Source organism: Macrobrachium rosenbergii, chromosome 11 (assembly GCF_040412425.1).
Source record: "Macrobrachium rosenbergii isolate ZJJX-2024 chromosome 11, ASM4041242v1, whole genome shotgun sequence".
NCBI lineage: Eukaryota > Metazoa > Arthropoda > Malacostraca > Decapoda > Palaemonidae > Macrobrachium > Macrobrachium rosenbergii.
The window spans coordinates 46,122,100-46,146,152 of record NC_089751.1 but is presented as its reverse complement, the minus strand read 5'-3'; the positions used below and the strand labels follow the sequence as shown (position 1 = coordinate 46,146,152).

At 37.0% G+C, this 24,053-nt stretch overlaps 1 protein-coding gene across 7 annotated transcripts in view; it reads left to right on the top strand.

Annotated features, from left to right (window-relative positions):
- LOC136843402 (uro-adherence factor A-like) overlaps positions 1-24,053 on the top strand; it is a 48,444-nt gene that overhangs the window by 10,450 nt on the left and 13,941 nt on the right. For 3 of the 7 annotated variants that reach the window (XM_067111768.1, XM_067111764.1, XM_067111767.1), the window contains exons 3-6: positions 3,403-6,508; positions 10,016-10,123; positions 13,365-13,455; positions 18,973-19,181. In XM_067111768.1, coding sequence (XP_066967869.1) covers positions 3,403-6,508; positions 10,016-10,123; positions 13,365-13,455; positions 18,973-19,166 — 3,499 coding nt within the window. In that variant the 3' untranslated portion in view covers positions 19,167-19,181. Of the gene's footprint in view, positions 1-3,402; positions 6,509-10,015; positions 10,124-13,364; positions 13,456-18,972; positions 19,182-19,638; positions 20,323-22,200; positions 23,250-24,053 lie in introns of those variants that run through there. The other 4 variants (XM_067111763.1, XM_067111765.1, XM_067111766.1 and 1 more) reach the window with 2 other exon arrangements.

Below are 24,053 nucleotides of genomic sequence, written 5' to 3'. Positions count from 1 at the left end.
CTCTTGGCTTTTCCTCTTCTCAGGTAACCTTTTTTAGGTGTCTGCTATCCCTCTATCTTCCGCCTTTTCCTTCCTCAGTACAGTCGGGTTATCTGTCGCTTCATCTCCTGCTCCCATATTCTCTGCAGCTCCTTTTTTCAGTCTCCTCTTCAGCCTCTTCTTCTGCTCTGGTCTTTCCTCCCTCAGGGTTTAGCAGTGTGGGTTTGGCTATTCTCACTCGTCTTCCTTTTGGTAATAATGAGGAATCGGCTCTGGGTTTTTCTTGGTTCAGATGTCTCTTCTTTCCGGCAGGTTCAACTATGTGGATTCAGCTCTGGGTACCCGATTAGGTGTGGGTGCTCAGCATTCTGGTTAGGGTGGTCTGCTTGCGGACTCCTCATCGTTGTCCAGGCTTTGTTCAGTTCCTCTTCCTTCGTCGGTCTTGGACCGTTCGGATGTTGTGGGACAGGATTCTTACCTGGAGGTGCAGGAGATTCTGGTGGACTTAGAATGTCTTCTTGCCAACAGAACTCAATGCTATAGCACAGAGAGTCCTGAGAGGGTGCGAAGCACGAAAAATGTCTCTTCTTCCCCAGTTTATATTGGGGAGTCTCAAAGTACTTGCCGATTCGCTAAGTCGCTCCTGGCAGGTATTCGGGGGGAGAGTGGACTTTGGCTCTGGAAGTAATATGTCAGGTTCTCCGGAAGTGACCAGCAACTGTGGACTTATTCGCGACATGATTAAACCAATTTCTTCCGGTTTATTTCTGACCAGTGGTGGTCCCCGTGTCGATAGGCACTGATGTGACGTTACAAATTGGAATCACATGCAAGTGTATGCCTTTCCTCCATCCGGTCTCATTCATCAGGTAATAAGGAAATTGCGGGAGAGTGTCATGACGTCTATGACTCTAATAGCTCCCTGCTCGCCCTAACGCACTTGCTTTCCGGAGCTCCTAGAGCCCCTTATGGAAGTTCCGATGTCCCTACCCATGCAAAAGTTCTCAGACGACTGCACTCTCACCATTATCATCCAAACCCTCGCATGCTGTACCTATTTGCAGGGTGACTGTAGAGAGAGCAGCTAGACAGTCCGGACTCCCTAAAGCAGTGGATAGACAGCTTTCTTTCATCTTGAGAAAGTCAACCCGTAAGCCTTGCCAGGTTCAACTGGACAAGGTATAGAAGTTAGTGTCGTAAGGAAGGTTATTCCATCTCTAGACTTTCCATAGCCAAAATAGCTGATTTCTTTTATTCCTTCGGAAAGTCAAGGGTCTTTCGTATTTGGCTATTGCTGACTACTGCTCAATGATTAGCAGTACAATTAGTTTCCACCTTCCTGTTGAAATCTCTAGTAGTAAGATAATCGATGATTTATTACGTTCTTTTAAGATTGAACGTCGTGTCTTGCTGACTCAGGCCCCTCCATGGGACTTGTCGGAAATACTTCAATATTTTTCTTGTGTTTCCCTGCCTTTGAACTCAGTGAAGCTATAATGTTAAGACACTGACTAAGAAGTTGCTTTTCTTACGGCTTTAGCTTCAGGGTGGGGCGAGCTTCAGGCAGTTTCTAGGTTGAGAAATATGTATTTGTCTGTCTTCTGGAATTTGTGGCAAGACAGAGTCGGAGGTTAAAACTCTGCCTTGTTTGTTTAAAGTTCTTTATCTGCAAGTGTACGTTACCGGTGATCCAGCGGAGATATCTTTATGTCCGGTAAGAACATTTAAAGTATATTTATCAAAGGCTGAGAAACTCCGTCGGCTTCCGCGTACACACCTTGTCTCTCTGCGGAATCCTTCCCGTCCGCTGTCAAAGAATGCGATTAGTTACTTTCGGAGGAAGGTGATTTCCCAGGCTTCTCAGGGTTATTCTTCGTCATCTTCAGTTCTGTATTTCCCCGACCGCACAGTACTCTGAGTATGTCCACTTCATCTTCCTTTCTAAGGAATTATTCAGTGCCTTCTATTCTGGAGGCAGCTACTGGGAAGTCCGTCTCAGTATTTACTTCCTTTACTTAAGAGACGTTCAATTCGCCTCGCAGCATGTAGTGGCGAAGTCTACTATCTAGGGTGCGTTCATTTAGCTGAGGTGGTATTCGCTTAGTGCGGAGGTTCGGAGGGTTATTCTCTTAGTAGATGTGTAGCGCGAAGTCTGTTATCTACGGTGCGTTAATTTAGCTGAGGTAGTATTCGCTTTGTGCGGAGGTTCGGAGGGTTATTCTCTTAGTCCACTTGTGGTGGCGAAGTCTGTTATCTAGGGTGTATTCATTTAGCTGAGGTGGTATTCACTTAGTGAGGAGATTCTTAGGTTAACCAGATAGAGGAATTCATTTTAGTCTTTAGAATTCTTAGGCAGCATTGATAGTATAATCTTAAGTATCTTAGTCTTTGATAGTTTCTCTACGAGAGTCCAAGGGGGTGCTTTAGTAGGCTAGGCTCTTTCATCGGCTCCGAGATACTTCTTCGCTTGTCTTTGTCAGGCCTTATCCGCACCTGGATGGTGGAGGGTCAGCGGCTCGGCACTGCTTCATTTCCCTCCATACATGAGAGGCTCTGAATAGCCACATGGGAGGTTCATTGTCCTCCACATGGAAGGTCGACGAACCGAGACGGTACGGACCTGACGGGCAATCAAAGTACTCTCCAGCATGTCTCGTCACCAAAAGCATTGATTGATAAGGTGAGTGTATAACTAAATAGATATCCTATGCAGAGCAGATCGGTGAGCTGCCATCTCTGCGGTTGTAAAAGGGGGTGTGCCGCAAACTTAGATGGTTCTCCCGGAGGGCCAGCGGCTCTGCACTCTGCCTCATTCTCCTCCATACGTGAGAGGTTCTGAAGAGCCACGTGGGAGGTCGACGGACCAAGAGTACTGACCTGACTGTCGATCAAAGTACTCTCCAGCATGTCTCTTCACTGAAAGCATTGATTGATATGGTGAGTGTATGACTAAACAGATATTTTATGCAGAGCAGATTGGTGAGCTACCATCTCTGCGGTTGTCAAAAGGCGTGCAATAGAATTGATCCCTCCTCCTCTAAATGTTGTTAATCGGGCAAATTCAGGTGTTCAGGGAGTGTATTGCGATAAGAAGTTTTTATAATAAAACTAATATTGTAATACTTACCTGAACACCTGAATGATTCCCACCCTCCTTTCCCCACATCAATTTTAACCTTGAATAAAGCAATTGACGAAAGTGGGAGTGTTGGCGCACACCTGTGTCAGTGTTGCCAACCGTTTGTTATGGTAGCTCAAGTGACATGATATTACCTGCAGTGTTGGTAATGCTGGCTGTTAAAATTCCTAATAGTTGGATTGGTAATTGAGAGTTGTTCGGGCTAGTGGGATTAAGGGCGAATTCAGGTGTTCAGGTAAGTATTACAATATTAGTTTTATTATGAAAACTTCATATTTTTTCAGGTCATTATCTGAAGAAGATGACTACAGAATATCTAATTCTGATATGTTATTTCAAGCATTGTCAACTGCAGATTCAGATGACGTGAACGAGAGTGAAACCACCTACTCCAAAGAATTGTCACAGGAGGAAAGAGAAATCAGTTGTACTGACATTTTATCTTCATTGAATGGAAGTATGCAAGGCAGCAATATGAAAACAGATGCTGATGATTCTATGAAAGTTTTGTGCACAGATGATTCAAAAAGAGATGAATTTGATGAAGTAACAGATAATACAATTACGTCCACTCAAAAGGTTCTTTGTGTAAAGAGTGATAACTGTGCAGAGCCTTCCAATTTAATCTCAGAACTGCACATAGGTGATACAGGCATTGTAGTATCATGGCCTGTATATCCACAGACATGTGATGGCGAATCAAAATTCCAGGGATCTCCTATTGGAAGAATTTCAACCATTAGTACAGGAGGAGATTCTTGTACAAACATCTCAGAACAGTTGACAGACAGTTGTGATACTGTAACTTCACAGCCTGTATGTATGCAGGATTGCCTAGAAATGAAGGGAGTGTCTGAAATCAGCAGTGGTGCTGTAAATTACAAGGAAACTAGTGAAGAAGGAAATATGAACCCTAAATTGCAAGATTTTACTTCATGTGTGCCTGAACAACAAATTACAGTTGCTGTTACTGAGGGAACCAGTATAACTGCAAATTCTTTGGAAGAAGATTCTTTCACCTGTGTGTCTGAATACAGAAGTACTGAAGCAACAGTTATGATCACAGAAATGGAAAGAGAATTGCTTTCATGTGTGTCTGAACAGCAAATTAATCATGATGATACCGAGGGATCAGGTATGACTGCAGACTTGGAAAGATATTCACATATATGCATATCTGAAGATCAGATGAATCCACATGTTACGGAGGGAACAGATATGACTGCAGGCAGGGAAAGAGATTCTCTTATATATTTGTCTGAACACCAGATTAATACTAGTGAAACTCAAGAAGCAGATATGGTTGTAGACTCGATATGCAGCATAGAAAAAATGACCCTTGATTGTTCCTCTGAAAGTGAAACAAAGAACATTGCAATATCACATTTACTGAATACTGAGAATGAGGAGGAACAAGTAATTAATGAAAGGAAAAGTGACAAAATATCATGTAACAGAGATTCTGAATTTGGGAATGGTGATGCTGAAGGAATAATTAGAGAGGAAAATACAACAAAAGTACTGTCCTTGGATGAAGTAAGAAACAGTTCTTTCTCATGTGGGCCTACAGAAGAAATAAAAATCAGTATTTCAGCATCACACTCAGAGAATGGCATTGGAAATATGACAAAAGGAGCTCCAGAGGAAATAGATCAACAAGCTGATCATTCTGATATATCAGGAACACATACAGTCTCCACATGTGATGTGATATTGAATGCTGAGGAAAAGAAAACTCCTCTTCTGCAAAATAAGTCAAGAGAATGTTTCAACATATCTGAACAACATAGCATGTTAGGTGAAGTAGGTAAGTCACAAGATTTGACTTCAGAAGATATATCTGTGTTAAGTGGCAGCCATAAGGATTTTGAAGTGACAGCAGAAGAGTTATGTTCCTCAGAACCTCAAAGTCAGCACAGCCAATCAAGGCAAGTTGATTCCAGTGCAGAAAGTTGTGGGATTGCTAATAAGGGACTCATTTTGTCTCAGACTCCAGACTTGGACTCTTGTTCATCATCATCTAGTGCTTATGACTTCAATGACCTTGGCAGAGTACAAATGCCAGGTAATTGTGAAAAAATATCTTTTACATCTGTTTTATCCTCAGATTCACAGGATGTTGCAATTTCTCGTCCAGAATTGCCTATGCAGTCTTTAAAGGAGGGGCATGTGGTCAGTAATGAGGAAATTATTACTAATAGCTCTATTTTAGAAGACAGTGTTAGTAAATTAGATTCTCTGAAAATAAATGATGGTGAAAGTGACAGTGAAAGTGAGTCTTCAGGTAGGCAGTTTAATGATACAATTGAAGAAATGGAAATGTTTCTCAAATATGGACCAAGTTATGGAGAGGAAGTGAAGACAGGTAAAGTTTATGGAGCAGAATTAGCAGCTAATCTTGTAACAAGTAAAGATTTTCTTGATGATGGAATTGCAGACAAACAGGATGAGTCAGTAATTGGTCCTCGAAAGTCTAGTGTTTCAAGTTTAGTTTCTAACTTTAATCCTGAAATTAACTCCACTCATGATCCGTTTTTGAAAAATCAGGTGCCAGATCATTCTGATAAAAGTTGTGCAGTGATTCAGGATGTTAAACAAAAAAGCGAACTAGTATTTCAAAGTCCATCAAAATCAGTGCCACCACCAAAGCCCCCTAGAAATATAAATTTGGTTTGTGAAAGTCCAAAAAAATCTCCGTTAAAAACTTCACTGAAAGATTCACAAGTCAAGATCCCTTCAAAACTTTTGTCAGTGCAAAAACCTGCGAAGAAAGATGCGTGTTTGATATCAAAGGAAGGTTCTAGTAAATCCAACCCTGTAACCCCAAGACCGGCTGTTGATGCTAAAACGCCAAGTTCAAATACCATGAAGGTGTCTAGGACACATTTTTCTTCACCCAGGAATAACCCAAGAATAGTTAAAACTCCTAGTGCTTTACCAAAATCCAGTGTTAAAAGGCTAGTCAGTGCACCTAACACAGTAGCTGGTGTAACTCGATCCATATCAATGATAAATTCTAAAGAAAAAATTATTCAGGCAAGGACACCAGGCACTTTGCGTACAGTTGGAGGTATCAAATCTCTGAACAGAGCAGCATCCAAGCAAGGCACGCATTCTGCGCAACAGAAAATCACTTTTGGTTTATCAGAAAAACCTGTTGCTAGGTCTGGACTACCTCCGTGCCCCACACCAAGTCGTACTCCAAGAGCCATGAAAAGTGGAAAGGGCCCTTTGATAGCAAAACATTTAAGGCACGGAGGCCTAGACATTGTGAGCCCTGTAGCCCAGTACTTGAGAGAAAATCCTCCCCCATCTCTAATAGTTAATGTGAAACCACGCCACAAGCTTCAAGGGGAAGTGGAAAAGGCGTCGTTCAACCCTAATGTTCAGGTATGCTTTTCATTTCTGTTACTTTGAAACTTTTTGCACCATGCTAATCATATAAACTGGCAAATGCTTTAGTACAACAAAACTAAAATTTTTAAAATTTACATTAGTTGCCTTAAATTGGGTGATGATTACTGTACTTGAATATATAAAACAAAGTGAAACATTAATCAATATTGGAGGAGACCTCACAGGACTTAAAAATCCCACATCTCGTGTACATCACCAAGTCATGCTACAGCCTTAGCGCTGCAAAAAACAAAAATTAAGCATACCAAACACTCTTAAATAGGTTTTATCACAAACCCATTACTTTGCATAGCCCATTTGTGTGTCACACAAAAATCCAAGACATGTTATTTCTCTGTAAAAGAAAAAACATCAGGTACCTTACGTAAGTTGACGTGTGCATATGTTCCTGTCAGTCTTCAGTAATTAGCTGAATCACTTCATGTGCATGCCAACTGGTCAGCAGCTGTCAGAGATTCCCAGACTTTTTTAAAAATTCAGGGTTATTTAAATCCACTTTCAATATTCACTCCTTTCTAGTTACATAATTTTTTCTTGCACTAATCCTCCTTCCTTTTTCTAGGCCTTACTTTGGAGAACAGAAGAGGTTTGGGTTAGGAGAGAGTAGATTGAAAAGATCTAAAGATAAAAGTAACATAAAGGGACTTTCAGTATGTTCTTCAAATAGCCAAAAGCCACCACCTTAATTCCATAAGGTTCCAATTGAGCACTGATGCAATTGCATTAGCCTGGTCTGTAGAGTGAGGGCATTTCATCAGATTTCCCCATTCCACTTGAACACTTCCAGAAAGAGACAGTATTTCAGTGTCCCTGTGATATAACGCTCCTGACCAAGTGGAATAGGCATACAAAACTCCTTGATCCAAGGCTGATACTGGTTTCCTTTTGAAGTCCCCCCTTTTATGGCTAGATTAGTGGCACCAGTAGATGGAGCTCACTATTGCCCTTGCCTGCTGTCAGGCTTTTTCTTATCCTTTTAGGGGTGGGGATGTTCAGTAGCCTTTTGTTGTGTTCCCTCCTTTTTACCAATTTTAACCTAAAGATTGGTCTGAGGTGGGTCATCAGTACAGTCTCCGAAGGTTCATGATTTACTCTTCCTCTGGGGCAGACTAGTTACCTTTTCTTTTGTAGTTACTGGAATCTTTTTGGGGATCATTGAGAGGTTAGTGCAGAACTGTAGCATTGCCCTTATCAGATGGTCTGTGGGATTCTGTTACCATCTGCCTCATTGCTTTCTTCCCTTGGAATCTTTTTGTGGACCCTGTCATTTGGTACTATGGCAGTCTTCAGTATGTTCAGCAGAAGGCGGTGCCTCTGCTACCCCTTGCCACTCATTTTCAAAGAGACTTAAGAATTTTACGAAGACCCAGCATCATCTCTTCATAACCTGGCATAACAGAGGTTCCTGTTTGTATTTCCCATCAAATTTTTAAGGAGTCTGTCTTAATCATTTTTTGCTTAACCTCTTAGATAATTATTTCTTAAGATACCCAGAAAGAGAAAGAGGTATCTTATTTTCTGGAAGCTTATTAGATTCTGATACACGTTGCCCCTTAGTGACTATCCACTCAACTTCAGTAGCTTGACTGCAGTTTGATGATTGCCATTTTTGTTTGCCCAGCCATTTAATGGATTATGACTGTTACTAACTCATGTCTTATTAGAAGTTTGATCTTGCTTTCCTTTTTTTTTTTTTTCCACTTAGAACAGTTGGAACTTTATTGGTGCAACTCCCCAGTACCTCTCTCAGATCTTGGTGTCTTTTGGAGAGCAGATACTTGTTGTGGTCTTGGCACCTTCCTTTCCGACTCCATATCCTTTTAGTGGGCACTCCCGTCTTATTGCAAGGAGGCAACATGGGGATCCTTGTTTAATACCTGGGCTGGGAATTATTGTAGTGGCCCTCATTAAAAAGGCAGATCATCACTCCTTTCCTAAGTCATATGACATCCAAAAGGTGAGTACTTTAACTTTCTTTGGAAATGTTTCTTTTGAAGAAGTCTTGGGTGTAGGGTGGTTATTAGAGACAGTATTCTTGAACTGGTGAAGGCGAAGTAACCCTGCAGCAAGACCCGAAATAATTAGGCAAGTCACTGTAGAACCACAATAGATGATACATTTATAGGCTCGTGTGTCTCCTGTTCTTTATTGCCAAACCCAAATGGGTATCAAGAATAAAGAAACTGTTGATAACCTTTGACTTTACCTTGAGTAAAAAAATTCCTGAAACATTATTACCATGAGAGTGGTGGTGATGCTGAGATATTGCTGGGAAGGAGCAACAATCCCGCAGCCAGACCCAACATAATTAGGTAAGCCACTTTTGAACCACAGGAATAATACATATTGGTTTGTTTGTTGTTCCCTGTACTTTATTGCGAAACCTGATGGGTAACCAGAATAAAGAAAACGGTTAATAACCTGTGACTAGACCTTGTACCAAAACTTAATCTGGGATGTTGGGACTTATTTATTTAATTATTAGGAGCTAAGCCATTTCGTCTAATGTCAATTTCTTTTCTAAGCTCCTTTGAGGACACACAGTGGTTACGTTATAAGAAAACAGGTTTTTATGTAGGAAAAACCTACTTTTAGTAGCTGCTGAGTCCTTAAATCCACCCACTTTGTCTTACCAAAAGGCATGGGACTGGGGTGAACATTTATCTTGCACAGACCTGGCATGTAATGAAGATGGTACCGACTTCTCACATCTGTGTGAGTATGACATAGAGCCTAGGTAATCTTTGTAGGACAGGAGATAGAGCCCTCCTGTCCTGAGTCTTATATATTCTATCACTGTGCCAACAAGCACTGTTCTAGCCTAAACCAACTAAAAGAGAATTCTTTGTAATTGGTTGGTCTGTCTTATGGGAGCCCTGAGGGGACCATGAGAGTGTAACTCCTTTGAGGACTCGCGGCGGCTACCAAAAATAGGTTTTTCCCACATCAAAATCATTTATATCTTTGATGTCTGAAATTCTTGTCATCAGAAGAAAAATTTGTTTCTGCCTTTAACCTCAAATGTTATTCATTTCTGTCAGAGGTTCATAGTGATGTGTTCAGTTCCTTTAGTCCTTGGTTATGGTAGCATTCCAAAGTTGTTCCAACCAGGTTCTGATCTCTGGTGCCTTATTCACCTATCACATCTTTGTAACCCTGTTCCATCATTAATATACTCTGCTTTACTTACTTCCATCAATGCATCTGATGCCTTTCCCAGAACAATTTTTATTTTTGTTGACTTATTTTTGATGCATGTAGAAAAAATACAGGCATCAGTTTTCATGAGTGGTTTTTTTTTGTGTTCTGTCACATCTAATCTTAGACCAGTATGCTATCTTGTCTGCCTAATCTGGGTATTAGTGAAAGTAAGAGGTTTGTTTCTGTGTAGTGTAGCCTATTTATAAATCAGAGTACTTCTCTGTTGTATGTATTGAAACTTAATGTCATTTGAATTCTTTACTAATTTCTTTTTGACAGGTATCATCTAAAGCAGCTAAAGGTGACAGAGGTAAAATAAAACCTGCAAAGCTTGTTACTCCTGTTCTTCCAACAACTGTGTATTCATCTGCTGTCCCTGTTGTGCTGGTAAGTGTGATACTTAATTAGGAATTTGACAGTGCTCTTTAGAAAAAGGGAATTGCAATAAAAGCAGTCGTTCTATCATCACGGACACTTATTTTAATGCAGTATATTGCACTGGGTAGTAATTCCAGTTTGATAGATGCCTTTGCTGCTTTTGATTATTTCCATATCTACCCATAGTGGTACTGTATTCTTGTGTCCAAAAAAATTTTTTGTGAATTTACGCATTGCAGTCAAATGTCCAAATTTTTTTAGGTTTTATTCTCCAATAATAAAACATTAGATTTAGAGGAAAAATTACAGATATTTTAGTTCGAGAATATTTTCATGTAAATAAATTTTGAGGACGTGGACCTCATTGTATATGGCCTAAACCCTATTCTGTAAAAAGAAAACTACAAACCTCACAGCTAGCAAGATTGCAGTAAGTTGAAAGCTGGAGACTCAAAATCTAAATTATGTAAGGAGTTAGGAAATTTAGTCAAAAACAGACCCTCATTACTACTAAAACCCAGACTGAGATTGCTGTTTTTAATGAACCTTCTAAAGCTGTTTCTGTCTTGTGTTCTTTTTCTTTCATTTATTCTTCAACCTCTCATGTTTTCTTGAATGCATTCTTTTCCATTTTCTCTCAGGCCTTCCTCCTCTTTGTGTCCTTAACTTTCAATTCCGTGATCTCTTTATCACAACACGATTCTCGTCATCTCCCTCCTCATCAGATATTCAAACCATTTTAATCTATACCTTTGGGCTTTCTTTGACACCAGTGAATTTTGCTGATCCCCTGATGCATTAATTTCTTATCTCTTTGTCACTCCACCCATCCATCTGGGCATTTTTTAATTTCTCCCACATATAACTTATTTTTCTCCATTTTCTTGAGCATTGTTGATTCTGGTTCAAAACCAGACACTGCAGGAACTTATAACATTTTAGAGCAGACTACCAGATCAGGTTGTGTATAGCACCTGCCAGTTAAATGATGTAGCAGATTAAGTGGTTGACATATTCTTGATGTATTTAATTTTATCTTTTTAAAGTGACTTCCGTAATGGGTTAATTTCTCTCTCTCTCTCGCTCTCTCTCTGTCTCTCTGTGTCTCTGACTCTTTCTCTCTCTCTCTCTCTCTCTCTCTCTCTCTCTCTCTCTCTCTCTCTCTCTCTCAAGGGTTTTATATTAGTACAGTATTAGTTTTTTTTAAGTGAAAATTGGAACCACACCTTAAAAGCAATAGTTACACAATAGGTAATCTATACAGTGAACCAAATATGCCATCATTAGGCAGTGCACAATAATTTGTTTGCAAACCCATTTTTTTCACTAGCTATATTGTGCATTCAAAACAAACCAGAGACAGTTCACAGAAAAAAAAGAAAAAATCCTGCAGTTCCATCTGGCATTGCATGCTTCCAGGCATAACCAGTGTTCTGGTGGTAGACAGAGTCACCATTTTGTGTTTTTGTCATTGAACAGCAGCATTGAAGCTTTTCTCCCATTTCAAATAACTATTCTTACTCTCTGACATGTAAATGTAAATTTCATATTCATAATTTCCAGTCACAATTAATTGAGGTGCATTCCTTTTATAGAATGTTTGACAGTTTGTAGGATTGTTATTCTTAAACTGTGAATGCTGTTTCCATCGTGGGTCCTGGTTTCATTGAGCGTTTATGCTTACCTTTGTCAGTTCCTGGTTACTGAGTATTGGAAGACCTAACTGGTTAGGTCAATTAAAGTACTTCAAACACCTTTCCTTGTTCTCTCAAATTTTTGTAATAGAAGTTAGGGAGATTCGCACGTGGTTTGTTGTCTTGCTAGTAATAAAAGCTAGTATAACAGTTTGTTTCATATTAATCTTGCTTATTTTAAGAATTTGCATGTTAATGAACTTAGTCATATAAAGCTGTGCCATCGTACTACAATACGCCATATTTATGTATAGTATCCTTAAGTTACATAAAAATCATGTTAAATTTAGATCTATCACTATTTCATTCAGTTGATAACGACAGCATTATTAATTTCAGATAAACTTTGTTTGTACAGGATAAGGTAGAACATAACTGGTTAGTTGAAAATGATTATAGAACATTAGTCTATTTCAATAAGTAATCATAATCCTAATGTTATGGGAAATTTTATATTTTCCATCTTAGAAGAGCTAATAAAAGTCCTAAGTCCATTCAGAGCTGTATCTCTCTTGGGATAATGAATTTTTTAGATATAGTAGTCCTAACTGTCCTTACCCCCTTGCACAGTCTTGTTAGAAGATCTTTTATAATTGTTTGAGACAAACTAGTACATGAACCTATTATAATACAAAGACCAAGCATCCTAATTGTAGATTACAGGTAAAAAAAATCATGGCTATTTCACCCCCTGGTATTTAGGCAGTGGTGTTGATGTAACTTTGATTTAAGCTGCTTCTGGAAAACATTCATTAGATAGTTTGAGAATTATTTCTACATTGTAATCTTAAATGGTTTAATATTTCTCATTTGGCCTTCTTGGAGCAGCTGGCCAAGTGTTTTCTGTCCCTGAAAGGAGGGGAGGGGGATCAGTGTAACTTGACTCATTATACTTTTCTTTATTTAAGTTTGTTTGATTCCAGAATGAGTATGTCCTTGAAATTGTGGGTATTATATAATTCTCCAGAAGTTCTTTGGCATAACTAGGTCTGGGAATTATTCATCAGTCCAATGGGGCAGCAGCTACAGAAGCTTTCCCATACTTAAGTAAAGTCATGGGTTTTCTTGTGATGATTTAAAGTAAGGTTTTTGTTTATAAATTAATCTACAGTATTAATGCATATGAATTGCCCTATCCAACCCCTCTTTGCCTAACAGGTGGTTCAAACAACACAGTAATTTAACCTGCATTTGAGGGCCAGTGATGCCTCAAAGAATGGAATACCAGCTGGAACTGGAAGGTAGTCTTTTGTGGAGTGTCTGAAGTATGTGTGAAGTCTGTTGTAAAGTAATGGGTTAGTACTTTAAATGGGGAAAATAGTTTTTCAATTATATGTTTTCTATTACGTTTAAGCAAAAAAAAAAAAAAAAAAAGAAGCATTATTCATGGCTGAATTGTAAAGTTTCTATAAATTAACATTTCCCTGCTAATACAAAAAAATATTGAAGTCATAGAGTAATGCACTCCAAAAGTATCAAAGCCTTGACTTTGAACAGTGAATCTTATTGCTCCAGGTATCATTTACTGATAATTTTTATGTAATTTTTGTTTGTAGGATGATGCTGAGAATAAAGAGAATGAGCGACTCAGACGTTGTCAGGAAATAGCATTAAAGACACAGCCAGCGTATGTCATCAAACATAAAGGTGATGGTCATTTCTTATTTTACGAGAATAAAAATGCATGGGGCTAACACAGATGTTGGCATAATTGATTTGATTCCTAAGTGAATTGTGATTGTTGCCTTTGGTAATTAAATACTTAATTTACCAAGATGAGGATGCATATGTATGATTCAACTGACATATGTCCACATGGTGTGTAAGCCTTTTATATATTCTTGACAGTGATAGGATGCAGTTGGTTGATTTCTGGATTTTCTCTAGTGTGTATTCCCTATACTTACATGGGGAAACCCTCTAACTCATGTCATGGGTAGCCCCATTCATAGCCTGACTTGCATTACACATGGATGTTTAGCTGACAGTGTTTTTTACCTTTTACAAGAAGTTGGAAAAGTGTTATGGTTTTACTTGTACAGTATATGTCTCTGTTTATTAGTGGGATATCATGTATTTGGAAAAACAGAGTTTCCTTTATCCCGACAATGACTCTTATAATTAATTAACCCTTAAACGCCGAGCCTCTATTTACAAAAACGTCTCCCGTATGCCGGCGGCGTTCGGTGAGTTAGCGCCGAAGCGGAAAAAAAGTTTTTTTCAAAAAATCACAGCACGCTTAGTTTTTAAGATTAAGAGTTCATTTTTGGCTCATTTTTTTTGTCATTGCCTGAAGTTTAGTATGCAACCATCAGAAATGGAGAAAAAAATATCATCATATATAAATATTGAAATATATGACAGCGCAAAAAAATTTTTTCATATATAATTTTATACAAATCGCGCTGTGAGCAAAACGGTTAAAGCTAACGGGTTATTTTGTTTTTCTTTGTATTGTACACTAAATTGCGATGATTTTGGTATATAACAAATTGTAAAACGATCAAAGCAACACAGAGAAAATATTATCACAAAATGATGCATGAATTAAGTAAAGCACAGACGTAAAAAATGTTTTTTCAAAAATTCACCATAAATCGAAATATTGTGCTAGAGACTTCCTGTTTGTTGAAAAATGAAGCTAATTGATTGAATATTACTAGACTGTAAGTGTTTTAGCTTACAATTGCAGTTTTCAACCATTTCGGTCGAGTTAAAGTTGACCGAAAGTCGAATTTTTTCTATTTATCGTGATTTATATGAAAATATTTCAAAACTGATAAAAGCTACAACCATGAGTTATTTTCTGTTGTATTGTACATGAAATTGCACACATTTTCATATATAAAACTTTATGTAACAACTAATATAAAACTGCAAATATTACGACAACGTGACGAAAGAATTTCTGAGATGTTTGGCTGAGTTACCACGCAGACGTAAGGAAAATGTTTTTTTCAAAAATTCACCATAAATCGGAATATTGTGCTAGAGACTTCCAATTTATTGCAAAATGAAGGAAACGATTGAATATTACTAGAATGTAAGAGTTTTGGCTTAAAATTGCGTTTTTTTACCATTTCGGTAGAGTTAAAGTTGACCGAAGGTTGAAATTTTGGCAGTTATCGTGATTTATTTGAAAATATTTCAAAACTGATAAAAGCTAAAACCATGAGCTATTTTCTGTTGTATTCTACATGAAATTGCGCACATTTTCATATATAAAAGTTTATGTAACAACTAATGTAAAACGATGCAAACATTACGACAACGTGTGAAAGAATTTCTGAGATGTTGGCCGAGTTACGCGGCGCAGAGCGTAAGGAAAACTTTTTTTTTTTTTTTTCAGAAATTCACCATAAATCAAAATATTGTGCTAGAGACTTCCAGTTTGTTGCAAAATGAAGGTTCATGATTGAATATTACTAGAATGTAAGAGTTTTAGCTTATAATTGCGTTTTTTACCATTTCGGTTCGAGTTAAAGTTGACCGAAGGTTGAAATTTTGGCAGTTATCGTGATTTATATGAAAATATTTCAAAACTGATAAAAGCTACAACCATGAGTTATTTTCTGTTGTATTGTACATGAAATTGCGCACATTTCCATATATAAAACTTTATGTAACGACTAATATAAAATGGTGCAAACATTACGACAACACAACGAAAGAATTTCTGGCGCTGACGTAAGGAAAAAGTTTTTTTCAAAAATTCACCATAAATCGAAATATTGTGCTAGAGACTTCCAATTAGTTGCAAAATGAAGGTAAATGATTGAATATTACTAGAATGTAAGAGTTTTAGCTTACAATTGCGTTTTTCGACCATTTCGGTCGAGTCAAAGTTGACCGAAGGTTGAAATTTTGGCAGTTATCGTGGTTTATATGAAAATATTTCAAAACTGATAAAAGCTACAACCATGAGTTATTTTCTGTTGTATTGTACATGAAATTGCGCACATTTTCATATATAAAGCTTTATGTAACGGCTAATATATAACAGTGCAAAAATTACGACAAAATGACGAAAGAATTTCTGAAATTTTCGGCCGAGTTACCGCGTGGGCATAAGAAAAAAGTTTTTTTCAAAAAATCACCATAAATTGAAATATTGTGCTAGAGACTTCCAATTTGTTGCAAAATGAAGGTACATGATTGAATATTACTAGAATGTAAGAGTTTTAGCTTACAATTGCGTTTTTCGACCATTTTGGTCGAGTCAAAGTTGACCGAAGGTTGAAATTTTTTGTAGTCGACGTACGGTACGTCCACTTGGCACCCAACAGACAATTTTAGTCGACGTATGATACGTCCAGTAGGCGTTTAAGGGTTAATTAACTTTAGGGGATAAATTTGCTGAGTTTCCAGTTTGTTATGAAAACAGTCTCATTATTATAAAAATATATTTTTATAATAGATTATTTTTCCATTTAAACCCATTATTTATAATTGACCCATTTTATGGTAACAAAATCATACCAACCCATTACTGTACTTATAATTAAACAAGTTTGTGGACACAGAATTTTTCTAGATGCTGCAACCCTCCCAAACAAGAAAGAGAGTGGCAATCAATAATACTGTGCATGGTTAGGCAATCCTAGGTCTCGGTAAGATAATTCTCATTCTTTATGCCGTCTGATCCATGAGCTGCAAGAAATTAGCAGGTCACATAGGTTTGAACTTGCATAAGGCAATTGGTATATATAAAATAAATTTTGGTTTTAGAGAATTATATTTTTCACCACAACCCCATTTTATAACCAGCCCAACTTGACACAAATCATTGGACCAGGCAACTTATGATAAAACCTGACCACATCACATTTTCCTGTATCATAGTGTACAGATACTTGGATACATGTTCCTTTGGTACTGAGGAGAGAGGAAGTAAATTTATGTGTGTTAGTCAGTTGATTGAGGATGGATACAAATAAGGCCTCACTAACAAGGATGCTGTCCAATTCATGACCACTTGTTAGTACCATCATCTGGTTTCTTCTTCCTCAGTGACAGGAATTTGGCTTCACTTCTCTTAAGGATTACATATCCCAAAAGATCAAGAGGCTATCCCACCTGAATAGCTACTCAGGCTACTGTAAAGTAAAGGGTGTATGTCAAAACAAATACAGATTTAACTTTTTTTTTTTTTTTTTTTTTTTTTTTTTTTTTTTTCCATCCCCTCATCTCTCACGAAGACAGTAAACAATGCAGAGAGTGATTGGTTTCTGAGAGGCAGGAGCTTTGGAGCCTGGATTTCTTACGGTTGGGTAGAAGTTTTCTTCTTGAGAACTATGGACTGAAGAATTGGCCGTTATAATGTAATAATGAATGGAGCAGCTGTGTTTAGCTGTCAGACATTTTATGCTCTTCCACAGAATTGTGAGCTAGTTACCTGCGCTGCAGAATGAAATGAAGGAGTTGAAATGAATCTACCACTTGTATGAATTTCAGACACTTGCTCTCTTTTTCATGGCATTCGAAAACAGTAATATCAGTTCTGATACATGTTTGGAGTGTGGTTCATTTGTGTATTTCTCCTTAATGATGATGTGAGTAGCACTTCTGAAATAACAGGGCTATCCATGTGTTTTATAGACATGTGATACTCCTCAGGTTTGAAATGGCTGTTAATGGTAAGTGTTGTGGGGTAATCAAGTAGTTTCCTTATAAGATTTGACTCTTCCAAGGATGACTGAATTGTTTGATAGGAGCTCTTACACCTTTTGAGGTTTCACATATAGTTTAGTGGAAAGCCATGGAAAAGTTCCATAAAAAAAAAAATTGATAAAGCAGAGCTGTGCACCATCCCTGATTTATGGTTAAGAAATTTCAAAGTTGTGTTATAGACAACTGGATATTAGTGACAAGAGCACCTGCAAGAACGTGAACTACGCCACTTTCAGTTGTTAGTGTTGATGAGACAGACCTAGGGGTACATGTGAAAAAATTTTTGTTGGAGCTGAAAAAACGGCTGTTTAGGGATTTACACTAAGTCAGAATTGCGTAACAATATTAATATGTGCCATTGCTGCTTTACAGATAAAATGAAACTGAGTATGAGAAACATACTTATGCATGTGTATTATGATGTCCAAGAGAATGCTTAAATGATTGCAGCAACCTTCTGCCGGTGAAAGCAGACTTAAGAGGAAGTGCCAACCCGCATACAGTAGTTTAGTGTGAAAAATTTTTTTTATTGCTGTAGATGTATATGCTTTGATGCAAAATACTGATCAAGGAGTAAAGTTCTAAATTTCGTCATGTATTTTTTGCTGGGAGATTTAGTATTTCCTCTTTCTATACCTGACTTCCATTGGGATTTGGAATTAAGGATGCCATCTTTATGGTTTTGCTTGCCTGAGATGACCTCAAGATCTCAGCATTACAGACGTACTTGCACAAATTCAGACCTGGGGTTATGCCTCAAGTAAATGAAGTTGATGTTGAGGTGTTTATGAACTGTTTAAATGTAAAGGGGATTATTTTAAGAATATTTTACAAATTTTTCAGTGCTCCAGATGTTAAAATATGTTTATTAAGATGTTAGCAATATTTATCAACATAGATTGCTTACCATAACCAACAACATGAAGCATGTGAGGAGTACCACATTCCTTTATTCAGTTGTCTGTTTTTCAGTACTAATTGCATTCCATTGATGCCAGATAATTAGGCCTGCTGTATACACTGTCTGTACAATACATGTAATTTATTGATTTTGATAATTTCCTTCAGTCATATAACAGATTGAAACTGATAGGATAATTTCATACTTACATGACACTGTACTTCTTAGCCTAGGTTCCATAAGGAATGTGGAAGGTGGAGAGATCCAAACTGATCCCTATTCTAACTCCAATTTTAAGAGTTTTGATTACTTTGAGACAGAGCAACAAAAAGATATATATTATTCTCTCCATTATATAATATTAGTGTGGCTGGATAAGAGAAAATGGGAAAGGTTTTTGTTAAATAGACTACAAGGTTTTTTGTTATGGCCATAGCTGAAATATGATGCAAGCAGAAGGTAATGGTGTGTTTAATACAGACACCTAAAATGTAATTGACTAATTGCAATTGTGATTATTCATTTATTTAAGAATATGATGACAATACATTATATTTTAGTATTTCCGTTTTATGTGATACTTTTATTTGTAGGTCGTGTTAAGTTACCAAAGGGATCTGTTAATGATGGAACTGAGGGTTCATCTCCAAAGAGAATTGACAAAATTCAGAGAGATTTGAAATCTGCCACCAATTCTCCCCGTCAAGTTACATCTTTGCGAGGATCTCTCATGGAAGTGTCATTATATGAATCGCATAAAACTCAGTACTCAAATACTCTAAAGTGAAGGTGCTGAAGAGAGGTACAGTATTTAATTTGACCATGTATATATCTTGTTTTTCATTTTTAGCATTTATAGAGATGCATGATAAATTTTATACCTAAGAAACCTGTAGTTAGTGTTCAGTTTTCTAAAATATGGGTGAGTTTTATTGTTTTGTTTTAGTAATACAGTAGATTTTTTTATTTTTCTATATTTAAATTCACGTTAAATTTCATTTTGCTCTATTGCTTTGGTTTGCTTTTCATTTTTATTTGATGTTCATAATTTTAAAGCACCGGTATACTGTGACTAAAGTGCCGTGAACATCACCATAAATTACCTCTTATCCTTATTATTATTTATGTAATTATATATGTACATTTTTTATTTGTTTTATCTTTATTTGGAATTTACTTTTTCCTTTGTTTCCCCTGTTAGTTATTCTGTTTTATGGAAACTTGCTTAGCAACTTAGCAACTTTTTTTCTGCATTTCAGATGAAAGTGTTCATACTGAAATACAAAGAATTTGGTGTTAGGCAGTATTCAAATAAAAATTAAAATGTTTTATTAGAAAAATTGTAAGATTAGAGAGGTTTCAGTTTTGGGTTTTAAGGATATAAAGTATGTTGAAAAGTTGTGCAAGTGCAGCAGAAGCAAAGAAAAAGCCTTTTCACACAATGTTCTAGAAGCTGAGGCTGAACTTATTGACATGATCAATGCCCAAACCCCATCTCTGCCCAAACTATGAGAGAGAGAACCAGGCACTGGCTGCTGGTGACTCAGCAAGTAGACTTTTTAGCTGCTCTGAAAACCCCATCCCTAGTTCACGTGGACATTAAGGTAGTGTTTTGCCTGTGAAATTATTGAGCCTTGGTAATAAAGCTATAGTGTGAAAATGGTTAGAAAGATAAAAAGGTATACATGGAGAAGAGGAGCAAGGAGAAAAGAGAGGTGGCAGTGGCAAAGAATGTTTGGTTGGTACTGTCTCTTCTTCAAATAACCATTCGTCGCCACCTCCCTGTCTCAAAGTTTTCATCCAAGTAGTACTGGTTTTCCAATTCTTTTGGTGCCCAGAGGCAGCAGTGAGTTGCAGTTGATGGGATCTTTAGTGAACCAAGACCTATTGTGTCTAAGAGTTCCACAGGGTAGTGTTCTTGGTCCACTGTTATTTTTAGTGTATGCAAGTGAAACGGTTGTTGGCCTGGAAAACAAGATTGTTCAGTATGCTCATGATGCAACACTTGTGGGTGTAGTAAAGTCCCCACCTAGGAGAAATGAAGCTGCCTTCAGCCTCAGTTGGGACATGAACCAGATCAGCGAATGGTGTAGTCAGTAGGGTATGAGGCTGAACTACGGTAAAATGAAAACACTATTGATTAGCAGATCCTTTACAGATTTTCCACCCCACCTTTCCCTTAAGGTGGTTGGGACTCTACTGAATGAGTCTGAAGCTTTAACTATTCTAGGTGTAACTTTTGACCCACATCTTACTTTTGAGAAACATCTAATAAAAGTTTCAACAAATGCCGTACAATAGGTATTGTTTTTAAGGCCTCACATTTATAAAAGATTAAATCAGTGCAACCCATTTTAGGTCATTTGTCCTTCCTTTACTAGAATACTGTTTTCCAGCAAGGATGTCTGCTTCTGCCAGAGATTTATCTCTTTTAGATAGAGCGGTTTGTGGTGGTAGGTTTCTGTTTCCAAATATTAGCAGTTGTAACTTGGACCATCAACAGATGGTGTTGGTTTTCATTTTGTCATAAGTTGTATTTTAACAGAGATCTTTCATATTCACATTTGATCCCTGATCCCCTTTTCCTGCTGAGAGCAACCAGATTTGCTGAACAGCACCAATATGCGGTAAATGGGCTTCGCTGTCAAACTTGTCGGTGCCAGAGGTCCTTTATTTCTCACACTGTTGGACTGTGGCACAGCCTCTCTGAGACTGGCATGCAATTGGAACTTAGTTATTATTTTAGATCTCCCTCATGGTATCATTTCTCACTACCTTCCTATACGACTCCTATTATTCTTTCAAAAACTTTATTCTAAAATTGACAAAATCTTTCATACAGTTTCATTGTTATACCATGATTCATGTACACTAGACCAATGTATAATCTTATGAAATTTCAGTCCGTTTGATTTCTAAATTTTATTCATCCTGCCCATTGTTTGATTTACCTTTTTTAGTCTCACTAAATTCTAGCTCAAGGTAACCTATATTGTGTATCATTGTGCCTAAATATCTGAAAGATATGAGCTCAATTCTTTCTGCATTTAGTGTTACTTCATTGGCATGAGTATACAGCACTGTGTTTTTTTAGGTTTGTTTAAAGTTCCATCTGTAGAAGTATAATGCATTGTGTTGCAAGATTTGTGAATTTTGGGGTGTTTTGTGAATAAAACAGCATCAACTGCATATTCAAAATTTGTTAAGTTACTGCTATTGCTCCAGTCTAAACCTCTTCCATTTCTAGCCCCCCCCCATCTTTTTTTTTAATATGTGAGAATGCCAAAGAGCAAAGGTGAAAACATTGCCCTGTAGCACTCCACTTTTGCAGATTCACTTAACAAGACTTTCCATCTTTCATCGTGCATACTTTCAATGAACACCTTAGTGATGAATGAAGTTAAATAACTTCTTGTAATCAAGAAATAACTTCATAAGAGAGATTTTAAATTCCATGCACTACTACAAATTGATCTGTGGGACTCGTGCCATCTCTAAAACCAGCTTGTACATTTTTTTCAAGTATTTTATCAATTTCTTTTTCCTGCCTACTGAGAATGAGCTTACTGAATATTTTCTTCTGAAGACATAAGTGCAGTGCCTCTATAGTTACCACACTGTTCATAAAATAAGTTAAGGAATCTGCATGTAAACTCAATTTGGTAGAGGCCTACTGAAGTGTAGCTACATGAGGCAGGATAATCATTTTCCAATCGGTATCCTATGATTTTGAGATTCTCATTAAATTTTTAAGGTGTGCTCTAAAATTATGTCCAAGGGGCCGGCATCCTCTCCATAAATATTTTCCCTTTTCTTTTCAGGGAGGAGTTCTATGCAACCAATGTACATTGTGGTTTATATACCAAGAATATATATTTTTTATATTTTATTTATCACTTAAGTTTTTTGCATGTGTTAGGATAGGCTGTGCAAACTCTTCAGTGCTTGTCTCCTGTTTTATAAAGTTTTGCTTTTATTGTCTGTTAATCTGATAAGCTTTGCCTGAAGCTCATGGTGTGGATATCTCTTAAATGGTTGGATAGATGTTGTGCTGCAGTGATTCAGGGAGTGCTGCAAATTATCTTTCTGTAATACTGTACATTTGCAAAAGTTTTTTTATTTGTAATAGACTTAAAAATATTTGTTTACAGTATATACTTCTGTCTTAAAGAAAATATTTTTTATGATAAATGTGTTTTGATTAATACTTATGTGGTTGTTATGCACATCACTTCTTTGGAGTATGTTATTTTAACTTAGATTAATCTGTTACATGTGTTTCTAAAAGATATATCATGAAACAAGTGAATGCAATTAGGAAATTTCCCTAGATGGTAGGCAGAACCCCCATTTCACTCTTTGTTAATGCTTGAATGGTGAATAAGAGATAATAGTTGTCCCAACTTGTAGTTGAAACAGAATGGCATCTGTGATCCAGATAAGACATGCGGAAGGTTGATTTCCGTCTTGTATAAGCATATGGAAAACCCATTATTATTAATTAGTGATTTTTGTCGAGTAATGAATCTGATAACAAATTAAAGCAGATTAAACCAATTCTTGGATTTAGCATTCTTCAAAACCAAAAGGAGCAACATGATAAAGTAATTTTATCCTACCTTCAAATTAGTCACACTTGTTTGACCACTCAGTCATTTGATGAATAGCCCACATGACCAAATCATTTTATGCAGAGAATACAGGTCAACACAAATGGTTAAACATATTTTATGTGAATGTCCAAACTCAGCTATCAGCAAATATTGAAGTTTTGGAAAAAAAAATTGTCAGAATCATCCTTATTTTCAGTATATCCAATTATCACAATTATAATAGTTTATTAAAAATAAATTGTAACTTTTATTATAAAGACTAATCATTTAGGTTGTCCCTATGGTTTAACTTGATCTGGTGAAACTACCCAATACTAATAGCAATAACAATAATTATAAATACATTATATGCTTGGTTCACCTACTGAATGGAATTATCTTCATGATCATTCCTCCTTTCATCCTACCTGGCTCTCAAAAGTTGTTGTGGTTTCATGTTTATACATTATATAGATTCTTACTGTTTCACAGCAAAATCTATATACCCAAAGAGTGAAGAAGGTGGCTGGTTTCCACCAGTGGACCCAGGGGGTGTATGCGTGATGGTCACACTTATGTCCAAGAAAATACTATGGGGACATTTGAGACTACTTGTGGATAGTGATGTATGTGTATAAAAAGCTTGTTTTGTTCTAAATACTTTTTAAAATTTTCAGATAACAGGCAATATGACCTATCAAGCAGTGAATAATTCATATTTCCAGTATAATAGAAATAGATGCACAATATATTTAGTGATAACAATAGAGCTGGATTGAGACAGTATGATGAATGTCACGTAACACATTTACAGAGTAAACAGAAACAACAAAGAAAGTCTCATCACCAATTAGCATCCACTTTGAACTTCTCAGTCACACCTCAGAAGCGTGCCATTCATGGTCATTTAATTTATGTTGGTATCAAGTGTTAGCTTTTGCCCGATAGTGAAAATGTCCATTATTTACCAAAGTCAAACAATTAGGTCACATTTGCAAGATGCCAGTATGTCAGTCCCTACAAATGTTTGAAATGTAATCATAATCAGTTATTGACTGTCAACTGTATAGTGTTGTGGCTTT